General features: G+C 38.4%; 1 protein-coding gene across 10 annotated transcripts in view; it reads right to left on the bottom strand.

Moving 5' to 3' along the window:
• The window catches only part of WNK3 (WNK lysine deficient protein kinase 3), a 172,127-nt gene that overhangs the window by 36,341 nt on the left and 111,682 nt on the right, over positions 1-24,104 (bottom strand). For 6 of the 10 annotated variants that reach the window (XM_015443535.4, XM_065538014.2, XM_015443533.4 and 3 more), the window contains exons 14-21: positions 22,183-22,338; positions 22,050-22,101; positions 20,651-20,788; positions 19,353-20,290; positions 9,918-10,149; positions 9,394-9,524; positions 7,968-8,578; positions 3,548-3,759 (exon numbers count right to left, since the gene is read on the bottom strand). In XM_015443535.4, the coding sequence (XP_015299021.3) occupies positions 3,548-3,759; positions 7,968-8,578; positions 9,394-9,524; positions 9,918-10,149; positions 19,353-20,290; positions 20,651-20,788; positions 22,050-22,101; positions 22,183-22,338 (2,470 nt within the window). The remainder of the gene's footprint in view (positions 1-3,547; positions 3,760-7,967; positions 8,579-9,393; positions 9,525-9,917; positions 10,150-19,352; positions 20,291-20,650; positions 20,789-22,049; positions 22,102-22,182; positions 22,339-24,104) is intronic. The other 4 variants (XM_045384307.2, XM_005593675.4, XM_074029851.1 and 1 more) reach the window with 1 other exon arrangement.

Here is a 24,104-nt window from a genome sequence, read left to right on the forward strand (position 1 = left end):
TCCACAAATGGTAATGTAATAATTGAATATCAGTATGCAAAAAAGAACCTCACCCAAAACCTCACACCTTATACAAAAAGTAATTCCAAATGTGTCATAAATCTAAATGTAAACATAAAACTATTAAACTTTTAGGAGAAAACACAGAGGAAAATCTTTGTGACCTGTGTTTAGCCAGAGTTCTTAAATATTACACCAAAATCACAAGTTTTAAAAAATTTGATAAAGTATACTTTATTAAAATCATAAACTTTTGCTCTGCCAATGATACTGTTAAGAGAATGAAAAGAGGCCGGGCGCGGTGGCTCATGCCTGTAATCCCAGCACTTTGGGAGGCCGAGGTGGGTGGATTACGAGGTCAGGAGATCAAGACCATCCTGGCTAACGCAGTGAAACCCCCTCTCTACTAAAAACACAAAAAATTAGCCGGACATAGTGGCGGGCACCTGTAGTCCCAGCTACTTGGGAGGCTGAGGCAGGAGAACGGCGTGAACCTGGGAGGCGGAGCTTACAGTGAGCCGAGATTGCACCACTGCACTCCAGCCTGGAAAACAGAGAAAGACTTTGTCTCCAAAGAAAAAAAAAAAGAATGAAAAGACAAGCTACAGACTCAAATAATATATTTGTAAATCATATGTCCTACAAAGGATTTTTATCAAAAATATAGAAAAAAACTCTCAAAAATCAACCGTATGAAAACTAACAACCTAATTTTCTAAAATGACAAAAATTGTTGCCTCTGGGATAAACTGAGTGAAGGGTACACAGGTACATAGGATTCCTCTGTATTATTTAACTGCATGTAAATCGACAATTATCTCAATGAAAATTTCAATTAAAAATAAAACAGGATACAAAAAAATAGCAACAGACTTGAACAAACAGTTTACCACAGAACACAAATAAGTACAAGAAAAAAATGCTCAACATCACTAACCATTAGGGGAATGAAAATTATAATAAAATAACCACTTTATATCACCAAATACCTATTCGATTGGCTAAAAAAAAGAATACTAGTAACACCAAGTGCTGAAGAACATCAGAAAAACTGGAAGTCTCGCACATTGCTGACAAAATGTAAAATGATACAGCTGCTTGGGAAAATGGTTTGTTTTTTAAAAATGTAAAATATGCATACCATATGATGCAGCAATCTCATTTCTGGGTATTTCATCCAAGTGATCTGAAAACTTACGTTCACCCAGAAAGCTGTATGTGACTATTTACGGGAGCTTTATTTGTAAAACCCCAAACTACAAACAACCCAAATGTCCTCCAACTGGTGAATGGATAAACAAACTGTGGTACATCCATTATAACACAAAATAAGTTGCGGAATCCCAAAGACAGTCTCCAGAGACATGTTTTTACCATGAGATCGTACTTCTCTGGCCATGCTTACTTAGAAACAGGTGGACACCTGACTGTAGAACAGCCCAACTATAGGCCAGGCAATGGCTCTGACCCATTTCTTCGCATGAAAAAGATGAGCAGGGACAGTCAAATTTTCTGTCCCTGGAATCTAACAAAGGTCAGTTAAATAAGGACCTGAAAGTGAAAGAATGCTTTGGGATCACGAGTAACCAATGTTATCTAACAACCAGTTTTGGGAAAGCAGAAATTATGCATAAAATGAAGCCATTTGGGAATGCAACAGAATAAAATAAAGTATAGCTATTAGTGATACTGTATCAGACTGAAGGTTCATGTACTTCTGCTATTAAATCCCCAGAGCTGCCTTCAATCTAAGTTTACCCTTTAATTCTGTCTTTACAAGATCATCCAAGTACAGTTCCTGTTCTTGGGTTCTGTATTAGTTGTCTATTGTTGTTGTAACTAATTGCCAAAAACTTAGTGGCTTCAAACAACACAAATTGATTGATCTTATAGTTCTCTAGGTTACAAGCCTAACATGGTCCTCACTGGCCTAAAATCAAGGTGTTGCCAGGGCTGTGTTCCTTCTGAAGGCTAAAGCAGAGGTCTGTTCCCTGGCCTTTCCAGCTTCCAGAAGTTGCCTCCATTCCTTGGTCTGTGGCACTCTTCCTCCATCTTCAAAGCCAGCAATGTTGCACCTTTCTGACACTGTTTCCCTTTTCTCTGACTCTTCTGTGTTTCTTCTCTTCTACTTTTAAAGATCCTAGTGATTACACTGGACCTACCTGGATAATCCAGGATAATCTCCCTATCTTAGAGTCAGCAGATTAGCAACTTTAATCCCACCTGCAAGCTTAATTCTCGAGACTTTGCCATATATCCTACCATGGTCACAAGTTTCAGGGATTTGCACATGGACGTTTTGTGGGGGAATTATTTTGCCTACGACAAGTTCTGCTGGGATTTCACTTATGTCCTTACAATACATCCTTAACCCCCACCTTGACTATGCACATATAACCAAAGAGGCCTGACCTGATTAACAACTTCTTTATTAGTTAAGTAGAGACTGATGCTCTTACTTTTCAAAGTCAAAGAAGTATATTTTACTAATATTCTTATAACTAATAAATGAAGATCTCTTCAGATAAGAGCATGAGTGTAGATACATGTATACATTTCTTTTTTTGACACGGAGTTTCATTCTTGTTGCACAGGCTAGAGTGCAATGGCATGATCTCGGCTCACTGCAACCTCTATCTCCCAGGTTCAAGCGATTCTCCTGTCTCAGCCTCCCAAGTAGCTGGGATTATAGGAACAAGCCACCACGCCCAGCTAATTTTGTATTTTTAGTAGACATGGGGTTTCACCATGTTGGTCAGGCTAGTCTCGAACTCCTGACCTCAGGTGATCCACTTGCCTGAGCCTCCCAAAGTGCTGGGATTACAGTCCCAAAGTGCTGGGATTACAGGTGTGAGCCACCGCGCCTGGCCAGAGAAAATATATATATATATGTATTTTAGATGGGGTTTCGCACTTGTCACCCAGGCTGGAGTGCAATGGCGCAATCTCGGCTCACTGCAACCTCCGCTTCCTGGGTTCAAGCAATTCTCCCGCTTCAGCCTCCTGAGTAGTTGGGATTACAGGCGCCTACCACCACACCCAGCTAATTTTTGTATTTTAGGTAGAGATGGGGTTTCGCCATGTTAGCTAGGCTGGTCTTGAACTCCTGACCTCAGGCGATAGGCCCACCTCAGCCTCCCAAAGTGTGAGGATTACAGGCGTGCGCCACTGTGCCCGGCCAAGTGTATTTTTAAGATTATCTTGTTACCAACAAACTCTCCAACAAACTCTAAATGCTAGACCAGAAGTTCCCACTGACTGATAACATTTCAAAAATTACTGTGGGGATTGGCATTGGGCTTCCAGCTGCTGGTTTTCCAAATAAAAGCATGAAGCACACTCAGCTTCTCTCTACAGTCTATCAATTATCCTAATCATTATTACATAAAAGGACATTTAACACCAAAAACAGAAAATAATCTCAGAATAATGTGTACTTCTTTAAATTATTTTAGCCTAATTAAAAATAAATTGTATTATAATCATTTTTCTCATTTTGCTAATCTTGGACTAGATTTTTAAAAAATTACTTTTATGACCGATTTACCTGTAGCAACTATGCCATTGTCCACATGTGTCAAGGACTGGGGGCGGCTTCGAAGTTTGCTTTTGAAAGATCTTGGTCGACGTGGTGATGCAGGTGGCAAAGGAATCTCAGTAGATTGGGTTTTGCTATCTTTAATTGACCGAAGGCGTTCATAGAGCTCCTGCAGCTCCTTATTCTGCTGGGTTTGAAGATTTACCACCTCCTGAATGTGTCTGAATGAAAATCATGCAAAAAGCATTTTAATGGCACTGGCTCCATAAAGATGAGCCAAGAAACTCTACACCAGTATAAGTAAAGTTTAACAAGGAATTTAGATTAAGAATGGGGAAATAGAGACTGGGCACAATGGCTTACGTCCATAATCCCAGCACTTTGGGGAGCCAAGGCAGGAGTATTGTTTGAGGCTAGAAATTCGAGACAAGCCTGGGTAACGTAGGGAGACCCTATCTCTCTTAAAAAAAAAAATAAAAAAAAAATTAGCTGGGCATGGTGGTGCATGCCTGTAGTCCCAGTTACTCAAAAGGCTGAGGTGGGAGGATCACTTGAGCCCAGGAATTCAAGGCTGCAGTGAGCCAAGATCACACCACTGCACTCCAGACTGGGTGACAGAGACCCTGTCAAAGAGGAAGGAAGGAAGGGAGGGAGGGAGGGAGGAAAGAATGGGGGAAACACAGAGTATTTTCACAATTTCCAGAGGGGAAGCGGGAAATGCCTTCCTAAACATAACATTAAACTATAAGAATCACTCATGAAGAAAAAGATGAACAAATTTCTAAAACTGAAATACAGTGAAAGTCAGTAAAACAAAATGTAAAGTCAAATAGTATTAATAATATTAACATTTTTGCCAGACGCAGTGGCTCACGCCTGTGGGAGGCTAAGGCAGGAGGATCGCTTGAGCCCAGGAGTTTGATACCAGCCTAGACAACATAGTGAGACCCTATCTCTCTGAAAAAAAAAAAAAAAAAAAAAAAATCAGCCAGGTATGGTGGCATGTGCCTGTAGTACAAGCATCTTGGGATGCTGAGGCAGGTAGATCTCTTGAGCCAAAGGTAGAGGCTTCAGTGAGCCATGACAGCACCACTGCACTCCAGCCTGGGCGACAGAGCAAGACCTCGTCTTAATAATAATAATTGTAATAGTAATAAAAGAAAGAATAAATAAAAATCGGTGAAGAAACCATAATGCTAAAAGAACACTGAAGGCAGAATAAATTATTATTATTATTATTATTTTTTGTTTGTTTGTTTTTTTTTGAGACGGAGTCTCGCTCTGTCGCCCAGGCTGGAGTGCAGTGGCATGATCTCGGCTCACTGCAAGCTCCGCCTCCCGGGTTCACGCCATTCTCCTGCCTCAGCCTCCCGAGTAGCTGGGACTACAGGCGCCCACAACCACGCCCGGCTAATTTTTTGTATTTTTAGTAGAGACGGGGTTTCACCGTGGTCTCGATCTCCTGACCTTGTGATCCGCCCGCCTCGGCCTCCCAAAGTGCTGGGATTACAGGCGTGAGCCACCGCGCCCGGCCAGAATAAATTATTTTTTAAGATCCCTTCTAGGCCAGGCGTGGTGTCTCATGCCTGTAATCCCAGCACTCTGGGAGGCTGAGACAGGAGGATGGCCTGAGGCTAGAAGTCTGAGACCAGCCTGGGCAACACAGGGAGACCTCATCTCTACAAAAAAATTTAAATATTAGCTGGATGTGTTACATGTCTGTAGGCCCAGACACTTGGGAGGCTGAGGTGGGAGGATGGTTTGAGCCCAGGAGGTAGAGGCTGCAATGATCCGCAACTGCACCACTGCACTCCAGCCTGGGCAACACAGCAAGACTCTGTCTCAAAATAAAAGATCCTTTCCAGGTCTTGTGTTATATGAGGTTATGAGAATTCATGTCTCACATTCAAAATTAAGCACATATTCACAACCAGCCAGTTACAAAAAACTAGCCAGCTACAAAAGCTACCAGTCATTTGACAATGGTTTAAAAGAACCATTAAAAACAGCAATAGAAGGCCGGGCACAATGGCTCATGCCTGTAATCCCAGCACTTTGGGAGGCCGAGGCAGGCGGGTCACGAGACCAGGAGATTAAGACCATCCTGGCTAACACGGTGAAACCCCATCTCTACTAAAAATACAAAAAATTAGCTGGGCATGGTGGCGGGCGCCTGTAGTCCCAGCTACTCAGGAGGCTGAGGCAGGAGAATGGCATGAACCTGGGAGGCAGAGCTTGCAGTGAGCTGAGATCGCGCCACTGCACTCCAGCCAGGGCGACAGAGCAAAACTCCGTCTCAAAAAACCAAAAAAAACAAAAAACAAACAGAAAAACAAACAAACAAAAAACCAGCAGTAGAATACTTACATCACAAATATGAAACTGCTTTAATAACTTTTATTATAAAAAGTATCAGTGTACATATACTGTATAGTACTTAATATATAAGTTGACATATACATAATGTAATGTCAAGCCTGTATATATATTTTAAAGTGGAATATCAGCCTTCTGGTGATGAATATTTAAAGTATATATTCACAATTTTCTTGCAAGCTCAAGTCAAAAACACTGAAACAAGTTAGAGAGAATATATTATAATTATCTATCACTGGAATGACAGTTTTGGGTTTTTTTCCTCCTCGAGGCAAGGCCTTAGAAACTAAGAAATTTCCAAGGATTTTAACCTGCTTTAATTCTTGAAGCACTCAAACACAGCATCCAAATGGAGCATTATTCAAGCTTGTAAGAACTTGACTAAAATCCAGATTTTTATTTTATTTTTTGAGATGGAGTCTCGCTCTGTCACCCAGGCTAGAGTGCAGTGGTGTGATCTCAGCTCACTGCAACCTCCGCCTCCAAGATTCAAGTAGTTCTCCCTGCCTCAGCCTCCTGAGTCGCTGGGATTACAGGCGCCACCACGTCCGGCTAATTTTTGTATTTTTAGTAGAGACGGGGTTTTGCCATGTTGGCTAGGCTGGTCTCAAACTCCTGACCTCAGGTGATCCACCCACGTCGGCCTCCTAAAGTGCTGGGATTACAGACATGAGCCACTGCGCCCAGCCAAATCCAGCTTTTTACATGCCTATATTTTTAGTCCTCCCTGGTTCTCTCTGCTTTACAAATTAAGTTCCAGAACAGTGCAGGAATTCTCTAAAGCATAAGATACATTAAAAAATTGCTAGAGTTGGTTTCAACTTTTCAAAGTAATGGCATGGGGTCATCAATAGGAGGCTAGTAATTAACTTATGAGTATATGCATATACTGGAATACTTTGAAACAGTCAAAAATATAATGATACAGGTATATATCCAAGATACCATGAAATGGTAAAGAAAACCAAGATATAAGAACAGTCTTGCAGTGTAAGTTACTATTTGGGGGAACAAAGAATGAAATATGCATATTTGTTTGTACGGTTATAGACTAACTGGATATACAAGAAACAGGTAATATTTATTGTGTGTAAGGAGAGAACCTGGGTAGTTCAGCTGCAGTGCTAGGAGGGAGACTACTGGTTACCCTTTTGTACCTTTTGAATTTTGAACCATGTGGATAGAATTAGAATTCAGCAACTTAATATGAATTTCTTTTTTTTCTTTCTTTTTTTTTTTTTTAGACAAAGTCTTGCTCTGTTACCCAGGCTGGAGTGCAGTGGCGCACAATCTGGGCTCACTGCAACCTGCACCTCCCAGGCTCAAGCAATTCTCCTGCCTCAGCCTCCCAAGTAGCTGGGAGTACAGGCATCTGCTACTATGCCTGGCTAATTTTTGTATGGTTTTTTTTTTTTTTAAGTAGAGACAAGGTTTCAAAATGTTGGCCAGGCCAGTCTCGAACTCCTGACCTCAGGTGATCCACCTGCCTCTGCCTCCTAAAGTGCTGAGATTACAGGCATGAGCCACCATGCCCAGCTGGCTTGAATTTCTTTTTTTAAAATGACCTATTTTATAAAACTAAATACAAAACAGCATTCTATTGACAAAATATATTATCATAATCTCACTAGTGAAGGTTGATTACCTCAGTCACCAAATAATAAGCTTGATCTTGAAAGTATCTTACCTTTTCCTAAAGAAGATGAACCACTATCTCTGATTATAATAAATCAGCTGTTTACTTATCAAATGTGAAATTATATAAGAATAGTTGTAAAATCTAAAACCAAAAGTCCTTAAGAATAAGGACTGTAAAGGTTAACAAAAGGAGTAATTAAATCATATTGGTAAATAAGCAACTGTAATAGTCTTGAGACTATGAAAACATTTTATATATAAGAACTTTTTCTCATTCATAAATGTTTAGCATTAGCATTCTTTGTAGTTTTCAATCATTAAAATGTCAACAATCCTAAATTAGTTACCAATCAAATACTAAGTTCTATAAAATCCAGGGCAACCAGATTTGTGACAAAAGAGAAACAGTCCTTACTTTTCTCGTAATCTTTGAAGCTCCACCTTCAAGTCCTCATCCTCTATTTCTGATTCATCATCACTGCTCATTGGGGAAGATGGCGAATAGAAGAGTGAACTCTGTGTTTGAGCATAAGCTTGTTCTTCATGGTGTGGTAAGCACTGATCACTCTCTGGACCAGTCTTTGCCACTGACTTTCCACTGCCAGCAAGACTGGCTGAAAATTCACTATCAGAGCTAGGCTGTTTCCCAGCAGTCAATATCTCTCTCTCTTTAAGCAACAGTTCAGATCCAGACTGCATGCTACTTCCTGTGGCTGAAGTTTCTTCCAATTCCTTTTCTGGGGTCACTGAAGATACATCAGTCTCACAAGCTGCACTGAAAGATAAGAAGTTGTCACCTTGTTTGGGAACTCCTTTATTTTCTTTACAGGTTTCCTGAAGAGCTTGTAACTTCTCAGAAGAAAACGAAGTTTTGGGATTTTGTGTGGCAGGTTCTATTTCTACCAACTGAGACTTTGCTGCTTCAATAAAGGCTTCTTCACTAGAATGGTTTGTCTCACTGAACACTGATATGTGTTCTACTCCAAAAGATGTCACTTTTGCTGACTGCTGAGGAATTGTAATCACCTGAGATATAAAAATGTAAAAGTGGTTAGCATAGCACAGACAAGTAGATGGTCTGCTGTGATGTATATGTATTGATACTAGCAAAACTTAAAAATTTAATCTATACCCTCAAATTCACTCTTTCAAACAGGCCCCTTGGGTAAAGAGAGTGGGCATCATATTGCTCAAATAAAATTCCACAATTAGAGTTGCTGAGATTCTAAAAGACGTGAAATTACATTTATAAAAGAGGACCCACCCACCCGCCAAAAAAAAAAAAAAAAAAAAGAAAAAAAAAAAACTATTTCTGTGCTCTCTACCAGCTACTATCCATTTCTGTAGACTCATCTTTACTGATGGTTTCAAAAGGTGAGGGGATGCATGGAAGGTGAACAAATTAAATATGACAATGATCTACATTTAAAGTAAGTATCATCAGCCGGGCATGGTGGCTCACGCCTATAATCTCAGTACTTTGGGAGGCTGAGGCGGGTGGATCACCTGAGGTCAGGAGTTCAAGACCAGCCTGGCTAACAAGGTGAAACCCCGTTTCTAATAAAAATACAAAAAATTAGCCAGGCGTGGTGGCGTGCACTTGTAATCCCAGCTACTCGGGAGGCTGAGGCAGTAGAATCGCTTGAACCAAGGAGACAGAGGTTGCAGTGAGCTAAGATCATGCCATTGCACTCCAACTTGGGCAACAAGAGTGAAACTCCATCTCAGTAAACAAAAAAACAAAAAACAAAAATGGAAGTATCATCTACAGACCAAGATCTCCAGTGGCTGTTATGTTTTATAATGCCCTTGTAGATAAGGATTCAATCAAAGACACAAACCTGGAACCGACCCCGCTGAAATGATCCACTCATCGCTTTACATCTATTCAAAGCCCTAGTATCAGCTGTAGAGTCCCGTGTCAGAGGAATGGGATCAGGAGCAATTGCTGATCTCATCTCTTCTGTTTCCACTGCAAGTTTTGCCAAATTGTAAGTAGAAAAGAGAAAATTGTTTGTTAAGACTAAATTTGTTTACATTACCAAAAATGAAGAAAAGTAGAAAAAGCTTAACTCCTGCTAGACAATTAAAAGGTGTTAATGTAATAAGCAACATCGTATAAGTCCCTAAGTCTAAATCAGACATTGCAGGATTTATCCCAAGACTTAGTATCTATATGAAATGAATAACTGGAAAACCAAATTAGTTACAAAAGGAAAAAATAAAACGGCAATGACATTAATGGGACATGTCACATACATGGGCTACGTGGAAAAAGTGGCAAGATTTGTATATGAACAACAAAAAAATAAGTAAATGAAAAGTGATGTTACCTAGTCTATGTCCCTGACTGTAAGCACACTACCTTGACGGACTTTTGATCTCTTGAAAAAGCTGGTTGACTGCCGTAGCCTGTATGCCCAGCTTTTTAATTTGCGAGTCCAGGATTTCTTGCTAATAGGATTTTTGAGACTAGGACAAGTAAAGCTTAGGCCAAAATATCCACCTCCTGTCTGCAGATGAATGGCTCCACCGCTTGACACAGCAGCAGGATAGGCCTCTGGATCCCCTGGAAGTGAAGCATCTGAGGACATCTCCTAATGGAGACAAGACAAAACAAAACAAAACAAAACAAAACAAAACAAAACAACCGAGAAAAACCAAAGTGGTAATAATTTAGGTAAGGTGAAGCTTTTTTTAAAAAAAATAACACCGGAATTTCTTGTACAGACTGATCTTTAACCCAAAATAGGGTATTATGTATTAGTTGCATTAATAGTAGCATATTAGACTGAACCCAAGGTACTCCATTTACAAAAATTAAGCCTTCTTGTTTCTTTAAAAATATTATTTAGACTTTAGTAAATAAAAGAGAATATTAATCTTCTACCCCAGAATATTTTTCATCATTATACAAACTTTGAAAACTGAAAATCAAATTAAAATTTCCTTCATATGTGCCAGTTTACTAAAAAGGTTACTAAAACTCCAAGCTATTACCATGAAATTTTTCATTTATGCCTATATTATTTAAGAGACTCAGTTAAAGATGCTTGAAACACACAAACAGAGAAAAACAAGATATCGAGGCACTTAGATTTACAGAGAAGTATGAGGAAATCAAGTTTATTACTTTATGAAAGCATACGGAAATTTATAAAGGACATCAAAATTACTTCAAAATCATGCTCTAAAAATTCTTGTTAACATCAGGCTATCCTGGCTACAAAATCACTCCCCTCTTCTTGTCCTCCTACTCCCCCACCAAAAAGGGCCCCAGATAGAACTGTTGTATCTAAATGAGTGCTTTAAAGATAAATCCTCTATAATAATTAATATGAAAAGTTAGCACAGACAACCACAAATACTTTGGGAAACATGAGAAGGGTCACTACTAATCTAGAAGATTAAAAAAATATATAAAAGCACAAAGAATGGGATTTAGCATTTGCCTGAAGGAAGATAGCCTACTGGCAGGAAGTATGATGTGTTGGGTAAGCATTATTAATACTTAGGGCAGGGCCGGGTGCAGTGGCTTATGCCTGTAATGCCAGCATTTTGGGAGGCTGAGGCAGGCAGATAACCTGAGGTCAGGAGTTCGAGACCAGCCTGGCCAACATGGTAAAACCCCGTCTCTACTAAATATACAAAATTAGCCTGTCGTGGTGGTGCGTGCCTGTAATCCCAGCTACTTGGGAGGCTGAGGCAGGAGAATCGCTAGAACCCAGAGGCAGAGGTTGCAATGAGCCAAGATCGCACCACTGCACTCCAGCCTGGGCAACAAGAACGAAACTCTTGTCTCAAAACAAAAAAACAAAAAAACAAAAACAAACTTACGGCTGGTCAGGGCATAAATTGTAAGCAATCAGTTTTTATTTTCTGCAGTCTCATTTTAAACTAGTAACAATAAGTTTCATGATGAGAAAAAAATTAGTATTACAATTTAGAAAATGTTACATTGGTCCCACTGAAATTACAGAAAAGAATTTTAATATGTAGTAACCGGATCAAGATGGCAAATTAAATATTTGTTCTAGCCTTCCTTATCAATCCAAATTTACAGACACGACAGGAAAATAGACATAGACACATGCATACATGACTGAGAGAGGAAAAAGCAGACCATGACATATGTAGGAATTGTTTCAAAATGCTGCAAACTTGGGTGGCTGATACGGGCAGCAGGAGAGAACCCTGGCCAACCAAAAAGATGAGTAGTAGGCTAGAATGCTTACAAAACTCTATCAGATCTACCTTCTGTCTCTTTCAACGTTATCTCTTAATGTTCTCCTGTTTGCTGGCCTTCTTTTGGTTCCCTGAACAGTTCTCTATCTATGACTATCACCACCACATACAAGTCCTTCCCTGACTACCATATATAGTTTCAGTATCCCATTTTCTTCTACTAGATGTGAGCTCCACAAAAACAGAGGTTTTGACTTATTCACTGCTAAAGAGATTCACTGAATGGAAGAATGAACTGATTGGGAATAACAAAGAAGGAACAGGCAGGCAGTTCTGTCCCCACCTCCACACCAAGCAAAGGGCAGCAGAGGCACGTGCCCCCAAATAAGAGTAGTAAGAGGAAAAGGTTTGTGGCCAAGAGAGAGGTCAACAACGTAGGGAGGAGACAACATCCAGGAAGAAAGGTAAGCCCTCCTACCTTTGGAGACTAGCTACTGGGCCACCCTCCAGGCAGCATTAGAGATAAGTTACAAAATACAGTGCCAGGGAGGATGTCCCATACCTTTCCCACAATTACTGAAGGAAGGTTACAGTAATTACATAAAACACAGACAGATGAACAAGGAATCTCATGAGTGAAAAAGACGAGAACACAACTAAGAATCACTAAACACCAAGGGAAAACTAACATTATAAGAAAATACTAAACTTGGCAAACAGGATAGCCAAGGAAATAGCATTAATAACATAGAATAAGACTAATATATTCAGAGAGATGTGTGAATATACTACATCTATAAAGAAAGGAATGAACTACAGTTACTAGAAATTAAAACAATATAATACTTGACACAAAAAATAGCTGAATAGGTGATGCAACAGCTTAAAAATTGAGAAATTATGCCAGTACAAAAAGCAAAAGGACAAACAAATGGAAAGCATGAGAAGTTTATAGATAAGAGCTGGGCATGGTGGCGTATGCCTATAATCCCAGCCCTTTGGAGGCTGAGGCGGGTGGATCATCTGAGGTCAGGAGTTCCAGACCAGCCTGGTCAACATGGTGAAACCTCATCTCTACTAAAAATATGAAAATTAGCTGGGCGTGGTGGTGAGCGCCTATAATCCCAGCTACCTGGGAGGCTGAGGCAGGAGAATTGCTTGAACCTGGGAAGTGGAAGCGGAGGTTGCAGTGAGCTGAAATCATCCCATTGCACTCCAACCTGGGTGACACAGTAAGACTCTGTCTCAAAAAAGAAAAAAAAAAGTTTGTATATAAGAAAAATAGGAAATGAAAAAATAAAACTATCTCTATTCACAGTTGACATGATCTTATATATAGAAAATCCAAAATAATCCACCAAAAGTTATTGGAGCTAATAAACAAACTCAGTAAAGTTGGAGGATACATCAACACATAAAAATCAGTTGTATTTTTATATACTAGCAATGAAGAATCCAAAACAGAAATTAAGAAAACAATTCCATTTCTAATAACAGTAAGAAAATACTTAGGAATATATTTAACCAAGGAGTGACAGTCTTATACACTGAAAACTACAAAACATTAATGAAAGAAATTCAAGAATACTGAAATAAATAGAAAGTTCATGAATAGGAAGACTTAATCTGTCAACAGTCCACAAAGTGACCTACAGATTCAATGCAATCCCTATCAAAACCCCAATGGCCTTTTTCACAGGAATAGAAAAGCTTATACTAAAATTTCTATGGAATCACAGGGGACCCTGAATAGCCAAAAAATATTTAAAAAGAACAAAATTGGAGGACTCGCATTTCCTGATTTCCAAATATACTATAAAACTACAGTAATCAAAACACTGTCCTTTTGCTACTGGCATAAGCATAGATATTGGGATTGACAAATAGAATTAAGAGTCCAGAAATAAATCCATACATCTATAGTCAATTGATATTTACAAGACTGCCAAGACCATTCAATGGGGGAAAGAATAGTTTCTTCACCAAATGGTGCTGAACAACTGGATATCCAAATGCAAAAGAATGAAGCTGGACCCTTGTCTCGTACATATACAAAAATTAACTCAACATATATCAAATACCTAATTATAAGAGCTAACAAAGCAATACAAGAAAAAGTAGATAATCAGACTTCAACAAAATAAAAAACTTTTGTGCATTAAAGGATACTATCAAGAGAGTGAAAAGACAACCCTACAGAATGGGAGAAAATATTCACAAATAAAATATTTAATAAAGACATAGCATCCAGAATATATAAAGATTTTTTTATTTTATTTTATAGAGATTGGGATCTCACTATGTTGACCAGGCTGGTCTTCAGCTCCTGGCCTCAAGCGACCTTACTGCCTTGGCTTCCCTGTTTTGGGATTACAGGCTTGAGCCACCACGCCCAGCCACACATATAAAGAATTCTTACAATTCAACACCACAAACAACAAACCAATTAAAAAATAGGCAAAGGACTCAAATAGACATTTCTCCTAAGAAGATATACAGATGGCCAACAAGCACATGAAAAGATTCTCAACACCACTAGCTATTAAGCAAATGCAAATCAAGACCACAATAAGAATACCACTTTATACTCACCAAGATGGCTATGAACAAAAAATTGGAAAACAAGTGTTGGTAAGCATGTAGACAAATTGGAACCCTCACATTCTGCTGGTGGGAATGTAAAATGGTGTGGCTACTTTAGAAAAGAGTTTGGTGGTTCTTCAAAAAGTTAAATGTAGAATTACCATATGCCCCAGAGAACTGAAAACAGGAACTCATATGAATACTTTATATGAATGTTCATAGCAGCACTATTCACAACAGCCAAAAGGTAGAAACAACCTAATGTCCATCAACCAATGAATGGATAAACAAAGTGCAGTATAGCCATAAAATGGAATATGAACCTTGAAACACTATGCTAAGTGAAAGAAACCAGACACAAAGGCCATATACTGTATGGTTCCATTTATATGAAATATCTAGCATAAGCAAATCTATACTGACAGAAAGCAGATTTGTGGTTGCAAGGGGCAAGGGGGAAGGGAGAATGAATAATGACTGCTTAATGGGTATGAAGTTTCTTTTGTTGGGGTGATGAAAAAGTTCTGGAACTAGATAACGGTGATGGATACACAACCTTGTGAATATATTTAATGTCACTGGATCGAACACTGTAAAATAGTTAAAATTCTAAGAAATCACAAGACAAGTTTCCATATTTATAGAGCACAAAGAATATGAAATAAGATGAATAAACAATAAGGAGAATATACCAAAGGCATCCAGTAGCCCTTTAAGTAGGTACTATTATCTTGATTTTACAGATGAGGAAATTAAGGCTGGGTAAAGGGTGTAGATAATTTGCCTAGTATTACATAGTAAATGGCAAAGCAAGATTTTGAAACTGGTTTGTGGGGTTCAAAAGCTGTTTTCTTTCTAACGCTGTGTTTCAATAAGAATGTTTTCATTTTAAAAAATATCACAAGTAATACATTGTGAAAGGCAAACAAAAACTCAGGACCCTAATTCACTATGCCAAAAAGAAAAAAGTTAAGCTGAAATGTGAGTCATGCAAGAAACTGCATTTCATTTTGTTCCTAAGCAAACAGCTACAAATAAAAGGTTAAATATCTCCAGAGGTAGCTACCCTATGTTCACCTTATCTTATGTAAAGTGCTGATTTACTGAGCAAAATTGTGAGATGAATACATAATTGATTATTCTCCTACCTGCTCCTTTTCTCTTGCAACATGTGGATTACCATAACCTCCCTCTTTCCCCTCCAGCTTGCTTTTCCCCTTTAAATATTGAAGCCCTCAAAATCATCTTTGGAGAAAGGCACAGACTATAGACTGTATCTGTGATTCCATGTTTTCTCTCTTCTAGACATGTCCCTAACCTTGGCAAAATAAAATTCTAAATTGATTGAGATCTGCCTTAGATACTTTTTGGTTTATAACATGAATGACTGTTTTCTGTAAAAGATCTAAGCCATTAGATAAAACAAAAATCTCTGTAACAATCCTCCTTCCCAGTCCCCCCTGGAAGACATCCACTAATATCAATTTATCTTTTCAGAACTTTTTTGTAAATTTATGTACATATATATGTGTGTGTGTGTGTTCCTTTTTAAAAATACAGGCCAGGTGTGGTGGCTTATACCTGTAATCCCACTGTTTTGTGAGACCAAGGCAGGAGCATCGCTTGAGGCCAGGAGTTCAAAACCAGCCTGGGCAACATTGCAAGCCCACGTCTCTACAAAAAGTTTAAAAATGAGCCAAGCATGGTAGCATGCACTTGTAGTCCCAGCTACTTGGCAGGCTGAGGCAAGGGGATCACCTAAACTCAGGAGGTTGAGGTTACAGTGCGCCACGATCATGCCACTGCACTCCAGCCTGGCTAACAGAGACCCTGTCTCAAAAACACACACACACATACACATACATACAAACACACACACAGACACACACACATACACACACCTCATCATCCTGTCTGAATTATTCTGCATATATTTTTCCTGATGATTTTTCCTGGAGATATGTCCATGATAAAATAAAGATGATAAGAGCTAACATATATTTATAGGTCTACTTCATGCTTTTAAATTGCTTCATAGTATCAATGTCCCTCAATTTCTATTTATAAATATTTAAACTTGTTTGTGAATCCTTTCCTGTTACAAATAAACAAACAATGTTACACTGAACATTCTTATACATGTTCCTTTGTTCATATGTGCAAATGCTTCTCTCAGGTAGAATTTGACACTGACATAGCTCAGTCACAGGAATGTACACATTTCTAACTTTCACAGTGCTAACCTGCCCTCCAAGTAGGCTGTACTGATTTTATTCCTACCAACATAAAATGAAAATTACCGCGCCTGGCCATCAATTTCTTTAATATTTGCTAGTCTAATTAGCAAAAACTATTTTTCTGTAAAGTTTTGCCTTTCTCTCATTACTAAGAAAGTTGAAAATCTTTTCACATGTTTAGCAGGCATTTCCACTTCTGTGAAATGCACGTTCACATGCTTTGGCTATTCTTCCACTGAGTTGTCTGATCTTTTCTCAATGATTTGTAAGCATTCTTTATATATTTTAGAGTTAATATTTTGTCAGTTTTCTGAGAAAAAAGCTTGGAAGAAAAATACATGCAAAAATAGGTTGCTATGAAAATGGAGCCAAGAATAAGAACGATTTAAAAAATCCAATTCATGACTGCCAAATGAAAAATTAACTGGATACAGCTGAATACCAAGAGAGTGATCTGAAATTTAAAAAGAAAAAAAAAAACTGAAGACATATCTGAGAACATAAGGTTTTAAAAAATGAAATTAAAAGTGAGAGCAAGCTGTTAAGAAACATGGGGAATAATCCAAGAGGCCATATATCTCCTACGATTTCCAAATGGAAATAAGCAAGACAATGAAGGGGAAGAAAAATAAGAAATGAAAATAAAGTTACTGGAGCTGAAAAAAGACACACATCTTCAAATTCAAAACATCCACAAAAGTGATATACAAAATGAATGGAAAAGCAATATACCAAGATAGAGTCTGATAATCAGAACTCTAAGATAGTTTCCTAAAAGCAACTAGACCTGTGCTAACTGAATACAGCAGCCACTAATCACATGTGGCTGTCTAAATTTAAATTAATTAAATCAAATTAAATTAAAAATTCAGGCCCTCAGTTGCACTAGCCACATTTCAAGTGCTCAATAGTCATATCTGGTTAGTGGTTACTGTATTGGATAGTGCAGATACAGAACATTTCCACATTGTAAAAAGTACTAGAGCATTGCAGTGGTCTAGAGTAAAAACAGGTTACCTACAAGTGAATGATAAACAACTGAAATCACTCTCATCAGCAAGGCTAATAAAAGACAATAAAACAATGTATTCTCAATTGAGAAGAAAAAATTCTGATCCTACCATCTGTACTTAGTCAATCAAGTGTGAAGCAATATAAAGACATTTTTAGACAGGCAAAAGAATACCAAATAGGATCTCCATGCAATATATTTGAAAATATTACTCATAGAAGTATTTTAGGGGAAAAAAGGATTCCACAACACCAGAAACAGTGGCAGCTAAGTATGATCCAGATATAGCAACAGACACTTGAAACAAATAAAAGAATCCATTTGACCTTGACACTTGGGAGAGTCTCCTTCAAGCAACAAAGTTTAAATGACAGAAATAACAGTTCATTTCTTAAGATTCACATCACATTATGTGATATTTATTTATTATTTAAAATAATTTAAAAATTTAAAAGATATTTAAATTATATCAGTGGAATATTATGCAGTTGTTTCAAAAAGTTGAGTAAGATGGAACTATGTGTACTGACATGGATACCCATAAATGAAAAAAATGCAGACTAGCATATATGTAAATATATGTATATAAATATTAACATGTATCTATATATCTATATAAAGATACAATATATCATATATAAAAAGTATATCTTTATAAATATTTGTATATTAATTAAAATCATGTCTGGAAAGATTTGCTAACAGCTGTGTCTATAGGTTTGGGGATGGGGTGGATTTTACTTGTACATAGTACATATATACTATGTACAAGTATATATTATTACTTATATAATAACAAAAATGACAAAAAGATAATGATAAAGATTTAGAAAGATGTCCATGATCTACTGTAAAATGAAAAAATTAAGTTGCAGACCAGTATGTATACAGCACAGTATTTTTATGAATAAAATGTTATATGTATGTAAATAGATCTGTATAAGCTTAAGAAAAGTCAAGAAGGATAAGCACCGAATTATTAGTGGTTACTTCTGTAATTTGAAGGGGCAGAAAAGGAAAATTAAAGTTCCCACATTATATAACTCAAAAAATAAGTCAGGTCAGGCACAGTGTCTCACGCCTGTAATCCCAGCACTTTGGAGGCCAAGGCGGGTGGATCACGAGGTCAAGAGTTTGAGACCCGCCTGGCCAACATGGTGAAATCCCGTCTCTACTAATACAATTAGCCAGGCATGGTGGCACGTGTCTGTAATCCCAGCTACTCAGGAGGCTGAGGCAGGAGAACTGCTTGAACCCGGGAGGCAGACCGAGATCGTGCCACTGCACTCCAGCCTAGGAGACAGAGCAAGACTCCGTCTAGGGTTGGAAAAAAAAAAAAAAAAAAAAAAGTCATGGTATTAATGATGATTTTACTTTCTTTTCTTTTTTTGTCAAATTAAATCCCCCCAAACATGATTAAATTAAAAACCGTAACTTTTTTTTTTTTAAGAAGGAAACTGATAACAGGCATTTTAAGTGAAAATCTAAAAGTTCTTCCTACCCACTAAAACAATCCATGAGTCAGTTTTCATTCTGTCATTAATACAAATATAGACACTGCTTGCAGGTTCTTAGCTAATTCACCAGAGGGCTCTCTTACCAAAGATAGTTTGTTATCTCTACTGAGAGGTTCTGAACACTGCAGCCTAAGTCATGGCCTTCTTAAATACCTGTGACCTCAGAATCTTGTGACATAGACCATTTCATTTCAAAGGACAGAATTTTAGAAGAGAAGGCATTTCTTTAAAACAATAAGGAATTGGTTAGAAAGAACGATACTTACATGTAAACACAATTCGCTGAGTACAGAAGTTATCACATTCAGGTCCCTTTTGAACACTGATATATTAGTAGGCTGACTTGCAGCCACATTAGACAGAAGCTTAGAGCCTGTCTGTTGGAAATTAGGGGATTGTACAGGGCTATCTTGAATTCCACAGTGACTGATGGCTATGACTTCTGTCACTGGACAGGAGAGGGTATCTTCAGCAGAGGAAGAAAATGGAGAGTCTATGCTTTGGGTATCCTTCTGACTCTCGGGATAGATGCTAGAGATGCTGTGCTCCTGATAGAGCAAGTTTCTTAATTTTTCATCCAGAGTTTTAATTCGGTTGTCTGCAAACTCCAGTTTTGGAGGTCTTTCTCCATCTGATTCCAGGACAGTAGTGGGTTGAAGGGTAGGTGGTTCAAGGCCAGGGGTCTGAGTGGGAATGACTGTCTTTGGAGAACTTGCTTCAGTGTTCACTGTAGTTTCTCCTTCTTGGGAAATACACTCTGCATCCATAGCTGGCTGCTGTACTGATAAGGTTTGAGGCTTTTGATCAAATGCCAGAGTTGTAAGAGAGTTACCAGCAGTCTGAGTTGATTCGCCAGGATGGGACATAAGTGCATCAGCCTGACTGGCAGTTTGGTGACATGGATACACAGGTATGAATATGCTTGCTTGTTTGGTGAGTCCCTCACATTCAGCTCGAACTGCATGAACTGAAGTAGTAGAGTAACTGCAACTATTAGTAACTGGTGCCATTATCTGCCTGTTATCTTCCACTTGATAAAGTATAGCTGGCTGCTTGGTTTCTACGCTAGCACATTCAGAAATCTTACCATCAACCACATCCTTGTGTTCTGATTTGGAGGTGAAAAGTGCACGGTGGCATGGATTATTTTCTATAGTGAGCAGTGTGTCCCGTGGTATCTCCTTATTACTTGTGTTTTTTGGACCTGGAACAATAATAAAGAATGGCTAAGCATGTACTGATAAGTACAAAGCATAGACTAGTGCCCTAAGTCAAAAGGAACAGGAGGAGAAAGAGGCAAATGAGAACCTGTGTGAAAGTACTCTTGTAAATAAGACTCAAAACACACAGAATTCAACCTGGCAAGGAAAATAATATTTTCCTTTTTTCTCATAAATATTAAATAGGAAATGGCTTAAGTTGTATCCTAATAGTAATGTCTTCAAAAAAGCTTATGAAAATTCTCATAAGCATAAAATTCCCATGGAAACCAGTTAAAGATATCATATGTATTTTGCATCCCATCCTTTGAGTCTGGACAAAGTGGCAGAGAAGAAAAGCTTACTAGGAAGTGGATATAGGCCAGGAACCGAAGACATGGAATGCTGAAGAGAAGGAGGAGACTGAGTCTCACGGTTTCTTATCGTCTGATTGATACAGAATCGCCACCGACCAACCGGGGATGACTGAGGAGCAGATTCATCTGCAGAAATAATTAGCAAAAAATAATATGCTAAGCGATTTTCAATTTATTTACCTTATTGACTGAAGAAGCCAGGTTAAATAAACAATTTGCCTTGTATCTCCATTTCTAATAGTACTAGAATATATGTAATTGATAAGACCAGCCCTCTCAATACTGACAAAAAGTCTGAAGTACTAAGCACACAATATCTTTAGAGAAGGATTTTAGATTCTACTGAAACAAATATTGCATCAATAGTAATTAGAAACAGGGTACTCTTTGAAAAAACTGACAGCACTTTTCCCATTAAAACCTGTATCTCCTATTCTGTATCCTAATTATGATAGTGCTTACATAAATCTATATATGTATTAAAATTTACAGAAGTGTACACCAAAAGAAAAAGGAGTCAGTTTTACTGTATGACATTTTAGAAAATAAAGTAAAATAAACCCCTACATCTTAACTGCTACTTTGTAAACGTACTCAAATAAGTAATTCTCTTTTAAACTTTACCCAACTTTGTTAGTCAGAAACCTACTCAGATCTTGGCTAACCAGAAAAATAAGATATAGGAGGACTCTGCATCATAACACAGTCAAACTAAATTTCAGGATAATGGTATCTGCTTCTATTACTCCCACACCACCTTTTGCTTCTTTATGTTCCTGTAATTTCTTCAGGGGTGCTCATTTGTCTATGGCTCTTATCCCCCTCCCAGACACTCTTTAATATACCTGAGAAGAATGGAAAGATAAAGTCATCAGAAAAGAAAACAGAAGACCCTAGTTTTCGTTTCTGGAGGTTTATCTGGCATCTGATTTACTAAAAGTTATCAGTGACCAGAGCAAGTAGAAGCACATCATTCATCGTTAGTAGAATAAAATCAAGATATGAATGACTATTGAAACATGAGGCAAACTTAGAAAATGATGACTTTTGTTAAAAAGTTTCTATCCATCTCAAATCAGAAAAAAATAACTTACTACTTAAGTTTCAAACAGTTATGCCATTTAAGGTCATCAGTACTGTGACTGCTTTTCTGGTAACATTACCACCCAACAACTCAAAAATAAATCAATCAGATAAAGAACCAACACTTGAGGAAAAGTCAGGGGATGGATTATTACCTCTCGGCCTTTCAAGGTGTGAGAAAACCTATACTAATAAGTTACCAAATTAATTTATTGGCTAACATCTTTCCCAATGAAGGTGTGTTAAAAGTTTTCAAATGTCTTGCTTCAAAAACCAAATGGTAAATTTTACTAAATATACTTACTGCTGGTTTGAGTAGATGTAGAATTTATCTGTACTTGTTCAGATGACCCTGTCTGAATTAAAAATGAATAGATAAATTAAAATGTTCCTGATTCATATCTGAGAAGATCTGTTTGCTAAACAATTGTTCTCACCTGGCTACTGCTGGAGTCCACAGTAATAGAATCAACTCCAATGGCTCTTTCTGTGGCAGAGTGGACATGAACGATCTCCTGGGCTTGACCTACAATAGCTCTCAATTCTTCTACAAACTTTTCTTTCTCACTTTCCAGCACAAAGTTATCTTCAACCTGCCCAAAAGTAAAAGTAAGTCTATTCATGAGAGTGAATGTAGTTTATTCAAAGTTATAATATTATATAAATAGTGACTACCACGTAAAGAAAGAAAATTGGGCCAGGCACAGTGGCTAATGCCTGTAATCCCACTTTGGGAGACCGAAGCGGGCAGATCACGTGAGGTCGGGAGTTCGAGACCAGCCTGACCAACATGGAGAAACCCTGTCTCTATTAAAAATACAAAATTAGCCAGGTCCGGTGGCTCATGCCTGTAATTCCAGCACTTTGGGAGGCTGAGGCGGGTGGATCACCTGAAGTCAGGAGTTCGAGACCAGCCTGACCAACATGGTGAAACCCTGTTTCTACTAAAAATACAAAATTAACTGGGTGGGGTGGCGGGTGCCTGTAATCCCGGCTACTTGGGAGGCTGAGGCAGGATAATTGCTTGAGCCCGGGAGGCGGAGGTTACGGTGAGCTGACATCACGCCATTGCACTACAGCCTGGGCAACAAGAGCAAAACTCAGTCTCAAAAAAAAAAAAAAGAAAAAAAAAGAAAAAGAAAAAAAAAAGAAGAAAATTAAAATTAAGTATCTAAATCCAAGTATAACAATAGAATTCACAAAGACCAGCAACAAATGCCAAAGAATACATTAAATAATTCTATTTGAGACTACCAACATTTCTCAGATTGGCACTACCTACCAGAGAAGGAACCAGCATTTAAAAAAATATGTCATTCTATAAATTGGTTATTTGAAGAATATAACTGAGGCAATGTTTAAAACTAAGATGTCCAAACCCAAAAGCTTTTAAATCACAAACCACAAATGAAACATCTTCAAAGAAAATAAAGAATAGCTTGGAAGGCTGGGCACGGTGGCTCATGCCTATAATCCCAGCACTTTGGGAGGCCAAGATGGGCGGATCACGAGCTCAGGAGATCGAGACCATCCTGGCTAACACGGTGAAACCCCGTCTCTACTAAAAAGAATACAAAACTAGCCGGGCGAGGTGGCGGGCACCTGTAGTCCCAGCTACTCGGGAGGCTGAGGCAGGAGAATGGCGTGAACCCGGGAGGCGGACCTTGCAGTGAGCCCAGATCACGCCACTGCACTCCAGCCTGGGCGACAGAGCAAGACTCCGTCTCAAAAAAAAAAAAAAAAAAAAAAAAAACCAAAAATTAGCCAGGTGTGGTGGCATGCACCTGTAATCCCAGCTACTTGGGAGGCTGAGACAGGAGAATCGCTTGATCCCAGGAGGCGGAGGTTGCAGTGAGCCAATATCATGCCATTGCACTCCAGCCTGGGCAACAGAGGGAGACTCTGTCTCAAAAAAAAAAAAAAAAAAAACAAAAACCAAAAATAGCTCGGAAGACCACTAATTAGGTTAAACATTCCTGAAAAGAATGAAAGAAGAGACAGTTCAGAAAATATTACGTTAAACAAGAACAGAACTGATGAAATAATTGACTTTTAAAATGTTTAATTCTGCTTGGCTAGAAATGCATATACAAAGAAAGCTGACAGAAACAAAAAGCATTATATGAACTCTTCCTGCCATTCTAGCCCTATCCCCATCACAAAAGGGGAAGATGCAAAAGTAACCTAGAAAATAATATAAAATAAATAAAATGAAGGGGGAAGAAATACTAACTTAAGCCTAAAAATTCAAAGAAAATATTAAAAACTAAATGAGGCCGGGCGCGGTGGCTCAAGCCTGTAATCCCAGCACTCTGGGAGGCCGAGACGGGTGGATCACGAGGTCAGGAGATCGAGACTA

This window comes from Macaca fascicularis, chromosome X, assembly GCF_037993035.2.
Source record: "Macaca fascicularis isolate 582-1 chromosome X, T2T-MFA8v1.1".
Classification (NCBI taxonomy): Eukaryota; Metazoa; Chordata; class Mammalia; order Primates; family Cercopithecidae; genus Macaca; species Macaca fascicularis.